Source organism: Streptopelia decaocto, assembly GCF_964273445.1.
Source record: "Streptopelia decaocto genome assembly, chromosome: 6".
Classification (NCBI taxonomy): Eukaryota; Metazoa; Chordata; class Aves; order Columbiformes; family Columbidae; genus Streptopelia; species Streptopelia decaocto.
In genome coordinates, this window is record NC_138660.1 from 30,206,339 (window position 1) to 30,228,541 (window position 22,203).

A 22,203-nucleotide genomic window follows, 5' to 3' on the forward strand; every position below is an offset into this window, starting at 1 on the left:
AGAACTGGCCTACAGCAGAGTGACTCAGGCCTTTCTTTTCCTTCCTGTTAGAAGAAAACTTGTGAACTCTGTTACTGTGGCAGAAATAACCATTTGAATACATGCAGTCTTTTGGAGGGAAGTGCTGATATACTTTTGTATGATTATAGACAGAACACTAAAACAAACATTGTTTGAACTAGCCTCAAATTGTACACTGTGTACATTTCTGTGGTTTTGATGTTGTCTTCATAGAAATTTGGCTAATGTGGAGGAGATTGGGATGTGTTCATACGTTAACCATGTTATCACCATGACTACGTTATACATTCAACAGGTATGTGTTTAACAATTCTCATCTGTTATTTTTGCCTTCTGATGCTTCCGGCTTATGTGATCCATTTATTTCAATAATACTGTTATGTGGGCAACAATTTAAATTTGTGAGCTCAGAACTGTTCTGGAGGAGATCACGGTTAATCTTCAACTTCTACAAGTCTTCTGACCACAGCTTGCTTTTTTTCCTCAGTTAAAAAGCAAAACAAAAGAAAAAGAAGTGGCAGATCAGACCCCTATAGAAGAATTTGTGAGACATGCATTGGCTTTTTGTGAAAGTCTCTACGATCCATATCGAAACTGGAGGCAGCGAATTGCAGGGTATGTGTGGACTAGGACAGCATTATAAATACTGCGGTTTATGATAACCTTAGATAAATAATATGTGAAGTTTCTGACAGAACTACTGCTGCCTGATGTCAAACTAAAATAAAAAGTAGTTATGTGTATATTTTTCTGCTGTTGCTGTTTACAACTGATAGAATTGACAGCCTTGAGCACTTGCTACTGTGTTCTAGGTTTTCTTTTCCCAAAGGTGCACTCTTTAGAATAGCATTAAGGAAGTAGTTTTTCCTATCGAAATTAACACAATGAAGCAGGTGTGCTTGAAACTGCACTTCATTGCCACCAAAGTTGTCACAGTACTAATATCTGTTCCATTTAGTGGAAAGGGGAGTCGTGAGGTTTTTTGAAAGTTGGGAAGTGTAGAGAACCAGGAAATGGGCTTTCCAAGATGTTTAGTTACTGTCATTCTAGGCATATGCCCTGTTCTTTGAAACTGCCAGTGATTCACTTCATCTGGCTCTTCAGAGACATCCTACGTATTCCTGTGAGATCTTTTTCATGTACAGTTCTCCCTTATTAGCCCCAAATTAATTACAGTAATGTTAAATGTACACAGCCTTATATCGTTAACATGTTTTTCTGCTGTGTGTACAAGGGCTGAAGTTGTTGTTTGCTCCTTGCTGCATTGCCTTCAGGTCCTCAGTTTTATTTCCATCAGGACCATTTTGACATGCATCAAATGTTGGACCTGTACAAGCAAATAACTAAAGGCATAGAGAGATCATATCTCATGTTAGCTGGGCTTGTAAAACCTCAGGTCTGTTCTCACACATCCATTCTGCAGAGGTAGCACAGCATTGTGCTGGCTCTGTGGCTTGGATTTGTGCAGCAAATCACTCGTCTGACTCTGTGCAAAGAGTGGGGATCGTGTGAGCTGCGTTCCTTGGCTGCAGGGCTTGCATTGTCGCTGGAAACCTGCAGTATGCCAGAATTCTGCGTGGACTGCGGGTTTTGTGAGGCTATTGTGGAAACAAAAGGTAGTATTCTCAGTAACAGCCTCACTCATTGCACACGAAGTTTTAAGGAGCAAGCTCACAACTTCTGGTATTTTTGTGCAATGTGAGAATTCCCCTTTTCTAGGAGCATGAATTGATAGCAGTTGTCACATATGGCTTGCCAGCGTATTGCCAAGCTGTCTTCAGATTTAGTGTAGGTAAGGCCAGCATATCTCGTCGTGTCCTAGGCAGAGTATAAGTGCTCAAAATCAGTGAATTTACAACAAATAAAGGTGTAGAATTTAGCAATGAATCAATATAACCACACCACAGAAAAGCGTTATGCTTTCTGAAACTGGTTATGATTTAAATACCTTTTTAAAATTATAATGTATTTACTGGCGGTCTAAAAGTTAGAACAAAATTGAATTTGAGGATACACTAAGAGGTGTTTGGTTTAACTGACCTTCTCTTGCTTTCCCCTTTCAAAAACTGGCCCATTTTTCTAAACTAGTGGAAAAAAGAAGCCAAAAGGAATAGGGCAGGCAGACCTGGATGAATTAGGGCAAAATAAGTTATTGAAGATCACAGTTTAGATATGTTGCATCTTTGAAAAGATGTTTGTAATTATATCAGTAGAAAGATATCCCTTTAATTGGATGGTTCCCTCCCACCCCCTAATAAACCCATAATAGTGTTTTGTGCCCATTTCATATTGCATGGTTAAGAAATCTGGCAGTCTTGCTAGTGGCTTAGTTACAATAAGCAAGGGCTACGTAACAGATTGATGCTTTTTTTTTTCCACAACTATACTGTGTTGTAAATAGTTAAGGTGTTTCTAGGAGCAGAACAGTAAATATGGGATTAGCTGTGATTCATTTTTTCAGGATGAAATACTACTTTACTATTTTTTTGATCCTGTAGGCAAAAGGTATCTCCTGATTTTTGGCCGTGTTTTCTATTATGAAGTCTTAAGTGTAATAAACAAAGGTACCGTATCTAATTTCTCTGGTGTATCTTTTAATGTATTTGCAGACGCTTCCTTGGTACAGTTGAAAAGAGCAGACAGAAGTATAAACCAGCTTCCCTCACTGTTGAGTTTGTCCCTTTCTTTTACCGTAAGTATCATCAACAGCATGTTTAACAATAGCCATCTTTGAAGGAGTGAAATTAGTGGTTCCACGTTCCTCTCCCTTAAGAATGCCTGATACCTGTAAAAGCCCCTTACTTTCTGAGGCTCAGTGAAGTGGATTGCTTAATTTGCTTGTGTTTTGCTCTGGCCATCACCATTGTGCCATTCCTACTCATCTTTGAAAGCCTTGCTTTTTCAGACTCTTTTGGTATGTAACAGGGTTTAATGGGGTTGGCTCTGTGAATTGCCAACTTTCCCATTTATTAGGGTACATACAGTGATTGCTTGTAAGATCCCTGTAGCAACTGTAATGATAACTCGCATGGAAAAATAATGTTAGGGAAGTGTTCGTTTATTTTTTTGTCTCTTAAGATAGTTTAAAAGCTAGAAAGAAGGAAACTCTGTGCCATCCCACTACGCAGTGCTCCTTGGACTGCAATTTGGGAAACTGCTGTGTTGTCTCTGGTTAAGTCATTAAATATCATGATGGCTACTTTGGAATTCCTGTGTTCTTGACACTGCAGATTGGCTGTGTGGAAGAGGAGGATGTATGTGGGTATGTTGTGTACTTAAATCTTAGGAAGATGGGATGTCCAGCTAGTTTACCAGTTTAGCACACCGAAGTGCTAGTGCCAACAGAATTGAAGCAGTGGGAATATGCTGTGGAGGTGGGTATATGAGTGAAATCAGCCCTTTTGGAAGCTATCCATTAACTCAGCTTTAATTGAAAAGAAAAAAGGAAGGTTCTTTTCCTGGAGTGGTACTATTTATGAATTTGGTTTGAGTCACATACTCCTCCTGTTCTTTGACCTTCCCTCTCTATGAGTGTAAAACAGGGTAGTTGCCAAAAAGACCAAAGAGCTGATGCCAGGAAAACGCCATTATCTTTGTGCCACAGCGCTGGAAACTCACTCTAAAAGCTGCTACTGAGAAATGGCATCTGCAGGTCCTTTCCTCCCCATTCACTGCATTGCACTCTGGTTCCTCCAAAATCGCTTAAATATTATACTGTGACTGAGCTGCAAATGTACTAATTAGCTGGCAGATACTCATCTGCGGGGTGGCCAGCTGGCAGGAAAGACACAAGAAGAAATTGCTGAGCATGTGCTTTAGACCTTCTGCCATAGCAGCACTAATTTGAGGCTTTTTTGATCTACCCAGCCTAATGATTTCACAGTCTGCTACAAACTGCTCTTTTGAGTTTGTCTGAGGTTCCCCAAAAGATTTAGAGACTCTAAGTCAGGGAGTGGGGGGACTAGCAGACTAATAGTGTGATCATCTAAGCTTTGTTTCCTTTGAGGACTAAATTTAAAAAATAGCTGTGCAATTTTCTTTAAAAACGGGCTTATGCATACATATAGTCAGAAGTCTTACTCGGCAAAAATTGGTAATGGTGTTAAAGGTTATATTATTATTTTAATGAATCTAGATTTCTGGCATTTTCAGTATCTATTGTTGTTTTTAAAATCTCGGTTTTTACATTATCAGTTCTATCTCAAAGTTATTGAAAGTTTTACGATTGTTAATGCCAAATAAAATAATCCTTTGTAGTTTGTTGCAGCTACTTTGAGTCTAGTGTTACCGCTATAGCAACAGTATCCAGGTTATATCTATTGCCAAGAAGAGTTCCTGAGGCTGTTTATAACTAATTTATATCAGATATGGCATGAGAAGAAATGCAGGATAATTATCTTTAAAGAGACCACTGCTGGAAAGGTTCCAGACCTGCACAGGTTGCAGGGAAGTGTGGCTTAAAGGCAGCGAGCTCAGGGACTGTGCAAATGGTGTCAGACTTTCTGTGCCAAAATCATTCTGACTTTTGCCATGCATGCTGACTGCTTACGTGTTAGCATGGCCTTCTGTTTCTCATTAGTATGGACAAAACAGGCTGATTTGACATTATGGATCAGATCGGCAGTCGTTGTATGTCTATAGTTCTGTCAGCCTGCATGAAAAGTTTTATCCAAGCTGAATGTCTGGCCCTGTGAACTCCTGGTAAATGTGGACTTGTCGTGTGACTTTGATAATGCTGGAATGAATGTGTTTGTGTCTGATTTATGTAAAAGGAAGTGGAGATAATATAGTTGTTTTTTTTTTTTTTTTAATTTGCATGAGAACAGGGAGTAGAGGAGCTTTTTTAATAATTTAATTTGTTGGTGTTTTGTTTTGGGTTTTTGTTTTTGTTGGGTTTTTTTTGAGAGGGAAAGCTTTGTATAGTTTATATGACCAAAGTAAGGAATACTTCTCTTTTTTGTTTACTCCAATCAGAATGCTTTCAAGAAAGTGAACATCTCAAGGAAAGCCTAAAATGTTGTCTGCTACATCTCTTTGGAGCTATTGTGGCTGGTGGTCAGGTAAGGATGTTCTGAAATCTTTTCAGCTGCTGAAGCCTCCAGATGCCTGTTCATTGTTTAAGGCTTATAAATACCCATATTATTACCCATAAATGAGAAGAATTTATTATTGACTATGAATTGTTTGTCTTACGAAGTTTGGGGACATTCTGTGCAGTAGTATCTAAACGCTAAAAGCTAGGTCCTGCTTTCAAATAACCGTAGCCATTTGCTGTCTACAGTAACTACACATTCATATGAACTTACTGTAATATTTTCGTGTCATGAAGAAAAGTGTGGGTAACTAGATTAGGAGTTTCCACCTGCAAAGGTGCACATTTTGAATCAACACATGCCGGAAGTAAGCTGCTTCAGAAAGAGCCACAGGGCCTTTAGAGCTTGGAAGCTGTTGAAAAATCTTTGGAAAAAAGGGAAGAAAAGAGCATGTTTCTCTGGCTGCAGTGCAGCGCAGGCAGGTAAAAGGCTGAGAGCCGCAGTTTGAATGCAGCTCCCTAGAGAAGGCTGGGAGTCCCTCCTGAGGCTTCTTAAAGGTTTCTGTGAGGCTGGGCTCCTGCCCCAGATCTGAGTTGGCCCTGACCCTGTGCAGGCCAGGAAGAGAAGTGAGGGAAATGCACTCGGGACACAGAGAAATGTTTACCAATTATTATGTTCTTTTCAAAAATTTTGAAGTATTATGAATCTCTTGATGTAAAATGAAAATACAAGCGAAGATTTACCTAGAATTATCAGTTTATCAAGGCTACCTTATTAGAATTTTATAACATGCATTTAAATTGTACTTCCCTTTCCCTATAAGCATTCTCATTGAAAAAGGAAGCATAGTTAAGTGAACAAGATGGGGTGCATTTCATCTGTAGCCATCAATATAATCCAAGTAGAATGTTTCCTATTTAGTTAACAATTACAGGGCATTAAGAGACATAATGAATGTTCACAGAATGTCAGGGGTTGGAAGGGCCCTGGAAAGCTCATCCAGTGCAATCCCCCCATGGAGCAGGAACACCCAGATGAGGTTACACAGGAAGGTGTCCAGGCGGGTTGGAATGTCTGCAGAGAAGGAGACTCCACAACCTCCCTGGGCAGCCTGGGCCAGGCTCTGTCAGCCTCACTGAGAAGTAGTTTCTTCTTAAATTTAAGTGGAACCTTTTGTGTTCCAGTTTGCACCCATTGCCCCTTGTCCTACCACTGGTTGTCACCGAGAAGAGCCTGGCTCCATCCTCCTGACACTCACCCTTTTCATACTGATCCCCATGAATGAGTCCCCCCTCAGTCTCCTCTTGTCCAGCTCCAGAGCCCCAGCTCCCTCAGCCTTTTCTCACACGGGAGATGCTCCACTCCCTTCAGCATCTTTGTTGCCCTGCGCTGGACTCTCTCCAGCAGTTCCCTGTCCTGCTGGAACTGAGGGGCCCAGAACTGGACACAATATCCCAGATGTTCCATGATTTGGATAACTCACATTGAAACTGCTGGTTTGATTGTATTTCTTCCTTTATTGTTTTTACCTGTGGGTTTCAGAGGAATGCTCTTCAAGCAGTATCTCCTGCCACCATGGAGGTGTTGATGCGTGTTCTGGCCGACTGTGACAACTGGGATGACAGGAGCCCCGAGGAGGTGAGCAGGAAGGCAGAGCTGACTCTGAAGTGCCTGACAGAAGTTGTCCATATTCTCCTGACCAGCAGTTCTGACCAGCGGCAAGTGGAGACAAGCACAATATTGGAGAACTATTTCAAGTTGCTTAATTCAGACCATTCAGCTTTACCTAGTCCCAGGCAATGCAGGCAGTGGGAAAGCAGGTTCATAGCACTGCAGATCCAAATGCTGAGTAAGTACTCAATTGTGCAGTTCCTTTAAATATCTCTTGATAACTCTGAAGCAAGCAATGATTGAACCGTGATAGTAGTACGACTGAATGTTCCACTAAAAACGTTGACTTGGAGAAGCAATTGAAATATTTTGCATGTGTCATCATTGACATTACTTCAGATGTATTCTTATTTAATCATTCACTACAAAAAACAACACAAGAAACCATATTGAATTGCTACCATTTAACCAGGGCATCAAGGTTCACAGACTGCCCATCTCCATTTAAAAAAAGGCAAAACAACCCAAAAAAACAACAACTTTTGCCAGGCAATAGCTAATACTGATCAGCACCTTAGTAATGGCAGAATAAGATGGGTCTGTACTGAAAGGCCCATGTGGTGGCTGTTTTGTGATTGTTCGCCTTTAAATGGCACTGTTGTAAACATTGGCCAAAGGTCATGGTCTGAAACACTTGGGTTTAAGTCATTGGATAAGGATTTAGGATTTGGATTTTTTTCCACTTTGTTCACAATGGGTAATATAAATAAAGGTATTTCTTTTCACAAACTTCCAAGAAAACTGAGGAATAGTACCAAGGCAATGAAGAATGCGTACAATATAAGGCTGCTGTAGAATGCACAGTAATGGCTTGATGAGAAAGCGAGCATTTGTGTTTTAAATAAAAGGCCTGCTGCTTATGTACTCACAAATGGCAGTAACTCTAAACAGAGCCCCAAAGCAATCCAAGATATTTGGCAGCTGAATTTTTCTCTAGGTATAGTAGGTAACGTGATAATTTTTACAGCATCAAAACATGTAGCTTTAGGCCTGTGCTTAAAATGCACATCATTCTTTATAAAAGAATTCACAGCACAGTTCGTTATACATTTTTTTTTTTCTTCATATTTATTATGTAATGTGCAGAAAAAATGCTTGATGGATTTGGGAAGTGTTTTGTCTTTGATGCCAGTTCTGTTTTAATTTTATAGATACCATCACAGCCATGTTAGACTGCACAGATAGGCCTGTTCTGCAGGCGATTTTCCTTAACAGTAACTGCTTTGAGCATCTCATTCGACTGTTGCAGAACTGCAAGGTAAATTTTCCCTTATCAGCAAATTTTTAACAAAATCTATCCTGTAGTATTGCAGATATATTCATTACCTTTATGTCTTCTGTCTGAATTAGATGCAATTTTATAGTGTCTACATACTAGAAGTAAAACTTTGGATCAATTAGCGCCACTAATGCCATGAAAGTTCTGAAAGATCCAAGTTACTTTAAAATCTTTTTGTCGTTATTGTTGTTGTTATGAGGGTTATTTTGTGTGTGTGGTTTTGTTTGTTTGGTTTTGGTTTTAATGTTCTGTCACCGGATTGCTAGGGAGTCCCAGGTGCTGCCAGATGGAGGTGTGAATTCTAATTTCAGCGGGATATTGTTCTATTTAAAAAAAAGACCTTGCCAGTGTGCCTTTAAGTGTTTCAAAATATTTGGGTCTTGTGTAGCTGACATAAAACATGAGCTCAAGCTGTTACAAATGTTCTTCAATTGTTCTTCTCTGTAGGATTAGTGTTTACATAGATGTTGTGTTTTCATCTCAGTCCCAGATGGTCATATTATAATATGCAAGCTATAGTGTCTTCCACTAATTGCTTCATAGATTTCATTTTTCCCTGTGCAAAAGGATGTAGCTGTGATGTAACTCTGTGGAATATTTTAATTCTCTTTTTGTAATATGTTGGTCACATAGCTCTTTTGAGCTCTTCTAATGCTAGATAATTTAATGGTAGCTACAGTATGCAATTTGATTCAAATCCATTTAGATTTTGGATTAGAACATAGTGCAGTGATATATTAGAAATAAATGTGCTTGGATTATGTCTTAGCTGTAGTTATAATCAGTGGCAGAATGCCAACTGACTTGAAGTGTTTTGAATACTGTATGTGGTTTTTAATCTTCTTGTGAAAATACATTGCTTGACCTTTCCATTCTCCTCTGTTTAGAAGTCTGTGCCTATTTTTGTACTGACCTTGTACTCTGTAAGAAATGTATTTTTTAGTTTCTTCCTAAATTATCAAGCAGTGCGATGTTTACCTATTTATGGAGACTCTGTGTTCCTGCTCTCATATGAACAAGTTGTGAAATTTAAGAAAGCAGGAACAGCTACGCTATTTTTGCAGCTTGCTCCTTTTATTTTTATTCTGCCTATGTACACTCTTCTAAGGGTTTTTCCGGTGATAGTTTCACATATTACTGTGATTGGACATCAGTGCTGCCAGTTTGCTACATAGTGGGTTTTTTTAACCTTTTACAGTCAAAATATCCCCAAAGATGAGAAGTGTGGAGAGGGTGAAGGCTGGGAAGTCGTGTGTCTTTTCCAATATACTGTATCTGCATTCTTTTTCAAAGCCAAATAGGGAAGATGAATTTAGCTGTGGAATTAGGATTTCTCCTTATTAGCTGGGGGTAGAGACCCTCTTTCTAGATCTTTTTCTTTACCTATGAAACTTTTGCTACTGGATTCACCAGCAAGCAGTGTAAAGTGCAGTTCTGCAGCTCCACAGTCAGCAAGAAGAGTCCAGATATGGATCTGGAACTCAGGAAGCTGATGGATCTGCAGCAAATGTGAAGTGCAAGAAACTTCCATGGAAAGGAGGGGGTGACGAAAATCCATACCGCTATATCTGCTATAGAAATCCCAGAGAACTTAGGGTATTTGGGGCCATACTTGTAGTCATACTTCCTAGTTATTTGCATTTTTTTTTTTCTTTCATATTTGCTGTTTTTAAGGCTTATGAGCAAACTGTATTCCCTTAATTATGCTCTAGGGTTAGAGATCTGCACAACAGCCTTTTGAAACCACTCGGTTAAGTTTTGATGATCTGAATGTTGCTTTTTCCTGCAACATCCAAAAGAGGGACTGTACTTTGGAGGTACCAGGGGGTGCTTATCATATACTGAGGGTCATTTAATAAGCTGCTTTGTTGGGCCTGAATCTTTTCTTATCTCCTAAACTCTCTTAAAGGTCAAACTTTGATCAAAGCACAATGACCTCTAGCAATATGCCTGGTTAAAAAAAAAAAAAAATTATTTTCTGAACAGCTTTAAAATAGAAGAATTAAAACCATCTGGGCATTGTAATACAAGTTTATGCATCCATTTTACATGTGTTATCAGAATTGAAGTAACCCATGTGAATTTTTTTTTCACGTGTCTGTGTTTGCTTCCCTTTGTTCTTATTTCTGATTGTTAATGTTATAATCCTCTGAGGCATGTTATTGTTATTCTGACATATTAGGTGCCCTTGACCGTGAAGTACCTTTCAAAATGACTTGTGTTTCTAACTATGTGCTTTCACACCTATGTAAGTCCAAGTAGTATCTTGAGTGTTGTTCTTCTGTTTCTTGTGATTTATGGAAGTTGATTTCTCAGGTTGTTCCTCGTCAGAGAGACTATCTAGCACATAATGGAACAAAATGTATGAGGAAAAAGAAGTATTGTTCCTTTTTTTTAACTATTTAGCAAAAATACAGATTAATGGAGGATTGTGTCTCACTGGTGTGAGAATTCTTCTTTTCGGTGTGTATGTGAAATACAAGTCCAAGGCAGCCTCCACAGGTCTGGCTGCGGGTAACTGTTTAATGCAATTATATCCATTATTTTTGTCTCTGTTTCTAACAGCTGTTTTTAAATGCTAACAATAAAGTGGCAGACAAGAGTGAGAAAGACCTTGCCAACAAATTACTGACAGAAATGAATGAGGACCAGGTACCTACCTAACCTGTCTTTTGCTCCAGTTGAACTCAAGATACAATCACAGGAGAACTGATTCTTGTGCTTCACCTTAACCATCTTCTTTAAGCCTTCTGCAGCAAGATGAACTTGTGTTGCTGCATGCATCAGTATTTCCTGTCTCTGGAAAATAATTCTTCTGAATAACAGATTGAAATCAACCTCAGTTTTGTTCATCTGCTTCAAATTGCAGATATTTGCAATAGCTTGAGCCTCAGTTATGCTTTTATTAAGGAAAAGGTGAAGTACATAAATGGAATCCAAATGAATTCTATCAACCTGGTGGTGATTTTTTTCCCCTTCCCTTTCCTCTTTTTTTGCTTCTTTGTCTCAGCACTGTGGTGGTTTGGATTCTGGGGCCTTGTTTGTGAATCTCAATGGTTGTATTTGATGTCCTGATTCTTTGCTTGTCATCAAGAACAGATGTTCACAGAACAATGGACAGGCTGAATCAGGGAGGTAGGAATAGCCTGTTGCTTTAATTTTCCCCAAATATTGTGGAAAGTTTCAAGTGCAAATTGTTGTTGTATTAATTTTATAGTAGAATGATTTGTTCTAATTAAAAATGTAAAGAAATGCTAAATACAAGGTATAGTAATCTACAAATTGTGATTCTAACGAATAGGTTTGGCTTTTTTAGAAACGCAGGGTGACACTCTAACCACATGTAAATGTTTCTTCACATCTAACACAGTCTTCAATTCTTGATACTTCGTTTTCAAAATGTCTGATACGCATATATTTCAGAGATGATGAAACAGATTTTGTTTGCACAGTTTTGCTAATTAGGTTTACTGATGGATGTGAAACAGTGCTCTGACATTTTTGTCCTTACAACCACCATGAAAATATCAATATGAACAAGAATGATAGAAAAAAACCCTCAAAAGATAAGTTAAATTGGAAAAAGAGATCGTGGTCAATGTGATGAGGGCAGGGGTGAGGCAGCCCCCTTACTGTGCTGGTGTGACTTCTCTCTTCTAATTTGTGTGTGTGTGTTGCACTGGTGTGTAGGGACTCGGAAGGAAAAGAAGACGCTTTACTTGAGCTGGCGGTGCCTGGTTGTCCAGCAGCACACACACACACACACACACACACACACACACACACACACACACATACTGCAAGGGGTTTCCTGGTTTGTGTTCCTCCCTCCCTCTTGAGGTTGTCCATTAGCCGCATGAGGAAAACTTGTTTGTCCGTAAGAATATTTGAAGAGTGATGTGTGTTGTAAATGCTGCTTTTCTCTCGAAGTGTGTGCCTAGTTGTCTGTTATGTACTTCTGTGTAGACCTTGGGCTTATGAAATCTTGACTGCTGGGAAGATGATTTTTGGAAGCATGTTAGCGAGCTCTTGGTTTCCCTCCTGGCAGGAGGGCACCGTATAGATTTTGGAGCTGAACAATCTTGGTGCATTTGTATATAACTTCTGTACCTGCTGCTTTCAGGTGTTTCAGGGCCACCTAGACCGCTTGGCAGTGTCAACCATTCAAGCCCTCACTGCAGTCATGCACAAGTCTCCAGCTGCTAAGGTAACAGTATCTATGAGAGGTCTGCTTGCAGGAGGCTTCTTGATCTTGTTCCCAGTTAGTGTTTTTATCACCATATCTTGATGAACCTTGCTAATGAAGGTGTGCGGATTATGGTCATACGTTCCTGCCAGATTGGAATAGCTGATTAACATCCCTTATCCCTTTATATGTGTCCAAAGGCTGGACATTGACCCATCTTTCTATCAGAACTAGAAGGTCAAAGCGTTAATGGCAGTTGGAACCTGTGTAAAGGAATTACATGGTTACTTGCCCCAAGAACCTGTGGGGTAGAATTAGTTTTTAGGAAAACTTCCTTAGAACACTTTCTAATTTTTGAAGTGTTTAGAATGGGTAGTTTTTAATCAAGCTGGTCTAGGAAAACCTTTCACTCAAAAATTAATGTCTGAAAACTTCTAATTCTCAATGTAATCATTTCATGGTGTAGTTTGCATTATATTTCGCATTAGAAAAATAAAGCTGTTAGTATTTTGTGATAGAATTAACATTTTGCTTATACCAAAGGAATTATGTTATAGGTAATTATTAAAATATAACTTTGATCTTTTGTTTATCTGCATGCTGCAGTGAGATCCTTCTCATCTGCGGCATGCTGGCCATCACAAAGTGGACATTATCAAAAAGAGACTGCTAGCCTGTGAATGTCTTTCTTGCATTCTAATTATTTTGTATCTAGTATTGTATTAAATTAGAACCTGCTGCAGTAGATGAGCAATTTGTGTCCGTTTTATTTGTTAGTGAGACTGGGATTTTTATCCTCAGGAGGTCTTCAAGGAGAGGATTGGTTATGCACACATATATGAGGTACTAAAATCGCTGGGTCAGCCCTCACGAGAATTGCTGGAAGAACTTATGAATATGGTGAGACATGCTTGCTTTGAATGCTAAAATGCTTACATCTTTTCAAGCTTTCGTCCTCTGGCTCTATTTTATTGTATTTCATGTCTGAGTTCTCTGCTGGTTTTCAGGCTGTTGAAGGTGACCACATGGCTGTTGGGATGCTTGGCATTAGTAACGTCCAGCCCTTATTGCTGCTTATCCAGTGGCTTCCAGAACTAGAATCACACGACCTGCAGATTTTCATCTCAAATTGGTTGAGGCTAATCTGCTGTATTAACAGACAGAGTCGCGCCACGTGTGTCAATGCGAACATGGTCATCCGGATCATTGAGACACTAAATTCCCACTCAGCGCTCCATTGTACTTGTGCAGAGAACTTGATTGCCCTTCTGGGCTCTTTGGGGAGCCAGTCAATGGGCTCAGAAGAACTGCTTCAACTCGTACGGCTCCTGAGGACTGAGGAACCGAAACAAGCTCACCCTTACGTTGTTCCAACCATGCGAGCCATTCTGGCGATGGCGCGGAAGCAGGGCATGGCCAGTGCCTTGCAGTATTTCAACCTGAACCACAGCATGGCCGGAATTGCTGTTCCATCAATTCATAAGTGGCCAGGATCTGCGTTTTCTTTCAACGCTTGGCTCTGCCTTGACCAGGACCGGGTGGACCCCAGCATGACCAGCAAAAGTGGCAAGAGGAAGCAACTCTATAGGTATAGTTACTATAACTGCTTGAACAGCACAAATCTGGGTCATCTCTTCCCTGTGGCATATGGTTCCCTATGACATGTGGTACTCCTGTTTATCTTCATAGGATGCGATGTGTAGCGCTTGGTTTGTGAAAAGGAGCAGTGTCATCTGTCACCAGAGCAACGCTGTGTTACAGAAACAAGCTTGGTAGTTTCTCAGTTTGTAATGTTTCTTTGTCTACGGTTTCAACTCCAAATTGTATTAAGGTTCATAGCTCAACCAAAAAAAAAAAAAAAAAGCTAAAAAACCCACACTCCAAAAGAGAGCAACCTTCCCATTATGTCCTGTAAAGGTAATGAAGTGTGTTTCCTATATTAGAGTGCAATAAAAGGACACCTTCATTTGCTTAAGTAGCAGTCATTGACACAGATGGTTCTCAGTATAATTTATCTTTCTAGGTACTAGCCTTCAGCAGCAAACAAAATGCAGAAGGGGAGAATACCAGCTGAAGAGTCTTTTGCTCCCTTCAGTCCATTTTACTGCACGGCAGTTTCAAGGGAAATGTTGAAGAATGCAATTCTAGTCGTAACAGAATTAGTATTTTCAAACCCCCTGTGTCTTAGAGTGTTACTTCTGCTTATCAGTAACCACAGAGGCAGGTGGCGACCCCTTGGATTTGCATGGCTGCCCTGTGTGTTTGGGTAGCAGAGTCCCACTGCAGTTCTGAAGTAGACTGTAGTTCTAGAAAATTGCAGTGGAATTGCCCTGCAAAGTAAAAAAGCTGTGATTGGATTTCCATGCGATGCTATTATACCAATAGCTGACTGCTTTTCTGTCATTTTATGTACAATTTTGAAGGCATCATTCTAGTTTTGGGAATCTAGAACAGTAGTGCATTGAAATGAATAATAATTTTAAAAGGAAATATTTAAATATTCCAGTTTCAGCTTGAAATGCTAAACACAGAACTAAATGTAAATAATTAAAATTTGATCTAGCTGGTATGTTTTACAGTGTTTAACTGTAAGATAGCTTATATCTGTTGAGGTTGCCTGTAATATTCACGTGCTCTGTGTGTGTATGTGTGTTTTTTATTGATAGATGCAGATATTTGATAGTGCAGTAGTTAAAGCACCCACTTTGAATACTGGTGCCTAAGGATGTGTAGCAGGTTTTGATAGCTGTTCAAAATTTATATATAGTTTTTTGTACTCAAGTGCTTAAAAATTGGAAGGTTTCTCAATATTGGCAGCTCTACCAGGGGCTGTCAGACACAATTTCACTGATAGAAAACAGCAGAGGTTGCAGGCCAGTCTGTTTGTTACAATATTGTAGCTTCCAGAGTCTGCAGCGGGCAGGACTTTGCAGCAGAACCAGCTTGAGCTGTGTGGGTCAAACTGAAGCATTATTTGTTGGGACCAAGGTTATGTTCTCAAGTAAAAGGTGGATGCTACAAGCTGCTCTGCGAGCTTTGTGGATCACCTTTTAGCCTGCATGTCCTGTGCCTTGGGGTCCCTTCTATGAGGCACTTCTTCATCTTGTTTTCTCTGGAATAATAGTAGGAGCCAGTCAAATAGTATATATTGGACCAGTGACAACGACTTAAGTTGGTTCGCTCCTTACTGAATGTACTGTTAGGTGATTTCTAATAGTTTTGATGAAGTATGTACTTGATTGTGTGTTTTGTTGTCTTTTTCTTTAGCTTTTTCACAGGAAGTGGCATGGGGTTTGAAGCATTTATTACATGCTCTGGGGTACTGGTGGTTGCAGTTTGCACAAAGAGGGAATATGCTACAGTGATGCTGCCTGACCACTGTTTTTTTGACTCTCTCTGGGTAAGATTTGATACTGAAAAACTCTTTGTTCAGGATAGTGCTGATAGCTCAGAAGTCAAAGTCCTTTTTTTTTTTTTTGGTTGTTTTACAAGTGGTCTATTTTATTGTATTTAAATAATTCATTGCATAAGAACAGACCTAATATCTAATAATGCAAGCAATTTCCATGTAGTTTAGTGATTGATTGAGCTAAGTTATGGCTATGTTATTAGGTATTTGTTATTGATAAGCTGGTTACAGCATTGTGCTTAGAGATCTTTTTAGCATGCAGAATTCTTTTATATTAAATTATAACAAGCATAGGTGGCTGCGGTGCTATGTAATTTGATAAAATGTGCTACTTTGTTTCTTCCTTGCCTTTTTCTATTCCCATACTTAAGCACTAATGTGAAAGAGCTGTATCTCTCTCCCTTCAAAAACCTGTTTACATGTAAACTACTTTAAAATGGAAGCAGCTGACAGGTGGTCTTATCTTGTTGTTATTTTGGATTTATTCTCTTAAGTGATTTCCTCACCAGATTAGTAGAGCTGAAGTTGAACAGTACCATACAGTAATTTCACTGCTTTTTAATAATGACCTCCTTCCTTTATGTTGCTTAACCAGCACAACGTAACTATTGTTCACATGCCTGGCAAGAGGCCCTTTGGTCAGAGCCTCGTGTACATCTATGTCAACGGGCAGCAGAAGGTCTCTGCCCCACTTCGATTCCCTGCCATGAATGAAGTAAGTTCAGCTTGTGAGTCATACCCTGTCCCGACATGCTCTCATGGAACACTGAGAACATAGTTGGCTTTTTTCATTTTGGAAATTGTGTAAGAGCTTAAGATAGCTTAGCCTACTGCTAATAAACTACTGTTCAACTTTGGACAGAGTCCAGGGTATCAGTTTGGAATATAACCATTCATTATTGCTTGTTTAGTCATCTCAGTTTAAAAACGAAATAACAGATTACCATGATTAGATTGTGGGGTTTTCCCCAACATCGTTACCTGAGAATACTGACATAATTTATGATGGGTAATCGTAACAAACCACTCATCTGCCCTCAGGATTGATGTGACGGTACTTAATGAGGAATATTCCCTGTTGTTTTCAACAGTAATGTTTTTTTACTTGTATTTTCTGTATGTTCCCTTAATAGCCTAATCTCATGCCTGCTTTGTTAGCTGGATAAGCAGTTTACACACAGTTAATCTAACCATCTGAACGTGTCCTCATTTAGCCTAAAAAAAGGAAAAAAAGCATAGTATATGTCAAGTTTAGTTTTCTTTATAAGCATTGTCCATTCCTTTTTGTGGAACAAATACCATTTAACCTGGGCTACAACACTGAATATTCTCTGTCTTTTTTAAGTCCCAATTTGGTATTTGTTAAATATGTTGACCAAACACTTGAATCGGACATAATCGTAGTAAAATTAGTATAACACTTAAAAATGAGTGTAAATGTAATTTCCATTGCAAGATAAAACTCTGGATTTTGGCCCATCTTTAGAATAAGCACTGTAAACACCAAGGTAGCTAAAACCATGGCAGGTAAGGTTTATTTAGTTAGATTTACTTTGTCGACTGTGGCAAAAAGAAAAAAGAGGTTAGATTTACAGTATGTGTTTTGTTTTCTTTCTTCCATGTGTGACTTTCCAGTCTTTCACGTCTTGCTGCATTGGTTCTGCTGGCCAAAGAACAACTACTCCTCCTCCATCTCAGATCCCAGATCCACCTTTTTCCTCCCCTGTGCTGCCCCATCGGACGTCGCTCGGGGGCATCCTCTCTGCTGGGAGTTGGGGCGGGATGCTCGGAAAACCAGAGCTCATCACCAAGATGATCTCAGCAGGGACTCAGGACAGTGAATGGGGATGTCCAACATCCTTGGAGGGCCACCTTGGGTCAGTGATCATCTTTCATGAAGCACTGCAGCCTCCTCAGGTGAAAGCATTGTATTTAGCAGGTAAGTGGTGATTGTACTAGTTTTTGTGGAATAAAAGGGATGAGTTATGGAGAAGACCCTGTGGAGCTTAGCTCTACATAGACACATAAAGAAGTTACAATCCAGAAGAATTGCAGAGCTGGCCTGAGTGAGAGCACCTGATAACAAATAAGCTTAAAATGTAACGATAAATATTTTATTACTTTTATTTAAAGTGTTACGTTTGCAATAAGCTCATCTATCTGTCATATGCACAGACCTACAAAAATATAAACATGAGGTAGTATTTTCATTTTTAAGTTCTTAATTTTTGCTACTGTTTGCCCACAGTTGAGTTTACCATTGAGACTCTTTAAAGTATTGCCCTTGTTTTGATAGGCTACTTACAGGTGACGTACGCTTTGGGATTTTTCCATAAGAATTAATTGATAATTAAGGGGTTGTTTTTAAGAAACATTCTGATAAGCTCTGTTTTATAGTTCAAGGTGTTAAGGTATTAAATTTCATAATGACTTGAGGTTGTTAGAGATTAGCATGAAAACACTTCCATCATTTAAAGGAAATATTTTGCATTACTAAACAAAAGCTCTCTTGAAGGTTACTGATTTTCTGAACATTTGGGCTTGATGACAGAGATTGTTGACAAATACAAGGTAGATATTTGTAAAGAGAGAAATATTAGATCTGTTTGAATGTAAAAAAAAACAAACAAACAAACCCTTTGTATAGTTTAGGTATGCTTTAGAATACCCTGTGTGTTCCAATAAAGCATAGTAGAATAAAATCTGTGAATTAATGAACTGCATTGATATCCAGTGTACTCTTAAATATATATGTTATAAAGATATAATTGATGTATAATTTTAGATGTATGTATATATTTATATTTTAATAGGTCCAAACTGTTTAACTCCATGGAAGTCTCAAGAGGCTGAAGTAGCAGATCTCCCCAGTAAGGTTCTTCTTCATTATACACCGAAGGTATGAAATAATACATAGCTTCTCTGTGATTTCACAGCGTGCAGTCATCTCAGAATATGTTCTAGATGGTCTCTTTTTTTTTTTTTGCTGTTGCTGTTTCGTAGAACAGGTGAGCATACCATCTTTACACTGTGGTTATTTTGGGAAGATAAAGAGCAATAAGAGCTTTCTTAAACTGTAGTCTTTTGCAGAGATAAAAGATTTTTCTCTTGTTTGGCAAAAGAACAGAATTGTCTTGTACAATTGTGAATGTCAAATCTAAGATAACATATATGATGTTTCAGCCTCTTCATTTGTTTAACAGGCCTGCAGAAACCAAATTTGTCTTGACCTGTCTGCAAATCTTTTACATGGAAGACTAACTGGAAACAAAGTAGTAAACTGGGACATCAAGGTAAATGCATACTGAAGAAGCAGAACCTGATGTAAATATGGCAGTGGAAGTTGTATATGTTCAGCTAACTTTTGGAATGCTGGAAGTTATCATACTGCAAATGACATTTAGCAGACACAGCATGTTTTTTGTAATGGGCATGAATGGGTTAATCCTGTAGCTGGAGTAGTATTACACTTATTGAGAACTTACAAGTCCTACTGCTCTTAATGTCACAGGTAATGCATTAAGTTATATTGGTAGCTGACTATTCCTCATAACCTATTCAATGCATGTTGCATATTGAAAACATTTCATCATCTCTAGGGAATTCTGTCATGGTTTTCTTACAGTCTTAAACTCTGAATTAGATTAAGATTAGTGGGGTTAAGTTAACACTTGGGACTTCTGCTATGTTAGACATATAAAAAATATTCTTGAATTACAGATGACAAGGTCTGGAGTTAAAATAGTACAAGAATCTAGCATTTTTTAAAGAGAGAAGTTAATCTAGTTATCTTATTTACTTTTGGTTTTGGGCTGGCACAGTCCAAAAGCCTCATTTCAGAGAAAACAACAAATATTCACTGAAGTGTTGGACCTTATTCTGTCTCTGCTGTACACTAATTGACCAATACTTTTTCCTTATTATTGGATACATTGGGATATCTGATTCTTACAAGCTATGCAAATCATCTTTGTTTAACTTTCGCTAGCAGTTGTAATCACAGCAATACTGTTATATTAGTATTGGAGCTTAAGAATTAACATTTTCTGGCTAAACCTGCTTGTAGTCTCCTGCTCAAACATTCTGTTATAGCAAAACTGTCCTATATCTTGATTTTTGTTTTCTTAACCAACACATAAGGTCCTTATGTCCTTCTGATAAAGCAGTTAATTTCATAGTCTCATGCCACTGACAGTGTTCTATGTCCATTGGATGTCTTCTGTGTAAAATAGCAAATAGCCTCTACTTGCTGGTTCATGGAGAAGAGGAGGAAACCATGAAACGCACTCCAGCTTAATAAATACCACCATGTACCTGTCTGCTTATTTGTTCCCTGATCACTAGCACATATTAATGTAAAAATAAGTCAGGCTTGCTCTGTGCATGAGGAAATCAAGCTATGTGCAGCATCAGAGTTTGATCCAGAAACAGTGACACAAATAAGGATTTATTTATTTTAAATTTAGGTAGAATACATCCAATTCTGTTTTATAGGCAGAATCTTCGATTAAAGGCTCTTAGCTTTAAGAAAAAATAAAATCCAAAGTCTGAGTGTAGAAAACTTGTCACTAGAATACCACTTTCTTTTTTCTTTAAGGAAAAATGTATGTACAAATAAATAATCTACTAGCAAACTAATTACTGAGGAAATATTGTTGGATCTACACTGTGCATATGCTGATTTATTCAGATTAATGTTAAGAAAATTCAGACTCTTGCTAGTTGATTTTGCCATGATACAAACAGTTTGAAAAGACTCAGTAGCAGGAAGAGGGGTGGGTGGGTGCGGAGTGCTTATATCTCTAGCTCTATGTTGTGAATACAGGTTTTAGGAGAATCATTCATTAACAAACGTGGTGGGGTTTAGCACCCTCTTGAGGAGAAAACCCTGAGGTTCCTTTTATTTGGAGAAAATTTCTTTTACATAGTTTTGGGGATTTCATTTATGCTGATGTTTTCCCTCCTTTTTCTCTTGATTTAGGATATGATCAACTGTATTGGTGGAATAAATGTGCTGTTTCCACTGCTGGAGCAGATCAGTTTTCTTGGTGGGCTGATACCGGAGAAGTCTGAAGGGGAAACTCTCCCTCCAGAACTACTTACTCCTGTAGAGAGAGACTGGGTGGTGATGCCATCCACAAAGGCGTCAGGTGGGCAAGTACAGCTGAACTGAAAGATTTTTAAGATTGATTTAAAGAGTCTTTCTGTGAATGACAGAAAGCTGTTTGATTATGTGCTGGCTTTTTTAGTATGCAAAGCTGAAAGGCTCTTTCTGTTCCTGGGTATCTGACATGGATGCTGAATACTAGGAGTTCAGCATTATGTAAAATTAACTTACTAGCATATTTCAAATATAGTTATGTTTAATAGCATATTTTTCCTTTTCATCGTTTACTATTACATTAGTGTAAAAGTATGCAGGTTTAAAATTGCTGTTCTGAAAAGTTTGTTCTGATTATTTTGAGAAATTATATTTGATGCAAAGCCTACCAATATCAATAATAAGAGCTTTCCTACAACTCGAGCACTGGGTCCAAAAGCCACACAAAGACTTAGCAGCATCAGCACAGTACTGTTTAGCCATTAGCCAAACTTTTATTTTCTTAGGAAAACGCTCAGACACCTACCTCTTCCACACGCTGTCAGATTTTAGTATTAATTTTTTTAGAAAATGAAAAGGAAGCTTTAAGAATAGATTCTTTAAAGCTGTCCTGATATTAAGAGTGAACTTTCATCTCAACAGAAAGCACTGGGAAATCAGACCTTGCAAGGAAAACACACATTTTTTTGTTTCAAATATTAGATGATGAAGTAAAGTAAATAAAATGTCTGTCTGTCTCATGGCTAGAAAGTGTCACTTTGCAACTCCAGAGGGAGAATAACTGCAGCATACGTAAAATGTTGTAACTGAAAGAGAAGGTTGTCTGTAACCTACGGCCAGATGGATAAAGAAACTAAAGTCAGGACTGGGGTCACTTTATTCTGGAGTGGCATGGAATGTCTGTGACTCTGCACTGGAAAAATGTAAATACAACCTACAGCTAGGGAATGAATAGAAAAAGAGTTGAAACATTCAGGAAATAGTGAGGAATACAAACTCTTGATTTTACTTCTTCCCCTCTACTTTTATGCAGTGGTCCAACAATAAACCATGAGGCTTTGGCTACTGTTCTGTTTTGCAGAAGCTCGCCTGGAGGAGAACGTTGTTGCAACTTTCATCTTGATGATAAAACACTTTATTCAGAAACACCATGTCAATCAAGAAAATCTCATTCACTCCCATGGAGTTGCCACCCTAGGAGCCTTGTTACAGAAGGTGAGCATGTTTGAATCACAGAATCACAGAATGTCGGGGATTGGAAGGGACCTCGAAAGCTCATCCAGTCTAATCTCCCCGCCGGAGCAGGAACACCCAGATGAGGTTACACAGGAAGGTGTCCAGGTGGGTTTTGAATGTCTCCAGAGTAGGAGACTCCACAACCCCCCTGGGCAGCCTGGTCCAGTGTTCTCTTACCCTCACTGAGAAGAAGTTTCTTCTCAAATTTAAGTGGAACCTCCTGTGTTCCAGTTTGAGCCCCTTACCCCTTGTCCTACTATTGGTTGT

At 38.8% G+C, this 22,203-nt stretch overlaps 1 protein-coding gene across 9 annotated transcripts in view; it reads left to right on the forward strand.

Annotated features, from left to right (window-relative positions):
* The window catches only part of NBEAL1 (neurobeachin like 1), an 84,338-nt gene that overhangs the window by 20,285 nt on the left and 41,850 nt on the right, over positions 1–22,203 (forward strand). For 7 of the 9 annotated variants that reach the window (XM_082057118.1, XM_082057117.1, XM_082057121.1 and 4 more), the window contains 16 exons: positions 235–316; positions 509–636; positions 2,631–2,713; positions 4,996–5,081; positions 6,597–6,903; positions 7,877–7,983; positions 12,128–12,211; positions 12,992–13,090; positions 13,198–13,778; positions 15,458–15,590; positions 16,195–16,314; positions 17,235–17,538; positions 18,413–18,498; positions 18,803–18,892; positions 20,581–20,749; positions 21,782–21,915. In XM_082057118.1, coding sequence (XP_081913244.1) covers positions 235–316; positions 509–636; positions 2,631–2,713; positions 4,996–5,081; positions 6,597–6,903; positions 7,877–7,983; positions 12,128–12,211; positions 12,992–13,090; positions 13,198–13,778; positions 15,458–15,590; positions 16,195–16,314; positions 17,235–17,538; positions 18,413–18,498; positions 18,803–18,892; positions 20,581–20,749; positions 21,782–21,915 — 2,593 coding nt within the window. Of the gene's footprint in view, positions 1–234; positions 317–508; positions 637–2,630; positions 2,714–4,995; positions 5,082–6,596; positions 6,904–7,876; positions 7,984–10,569; positions 10,657–12,127; positions 12,212–12,991; positions 13,091–13,197; positions 13,779–15,457; positions 15,591–16,194; positions 16,315–17,234; positions 17,539–18,412; positions 18,499–18,802; positions 18,893–20,580; positions 20,750–21,781; positions 21,916–22,203 lie in introns of those variants that run through there. The other 2 variants (XM_082057125.1, XM_082057124.1) reach the window with 2 other exon arrangements.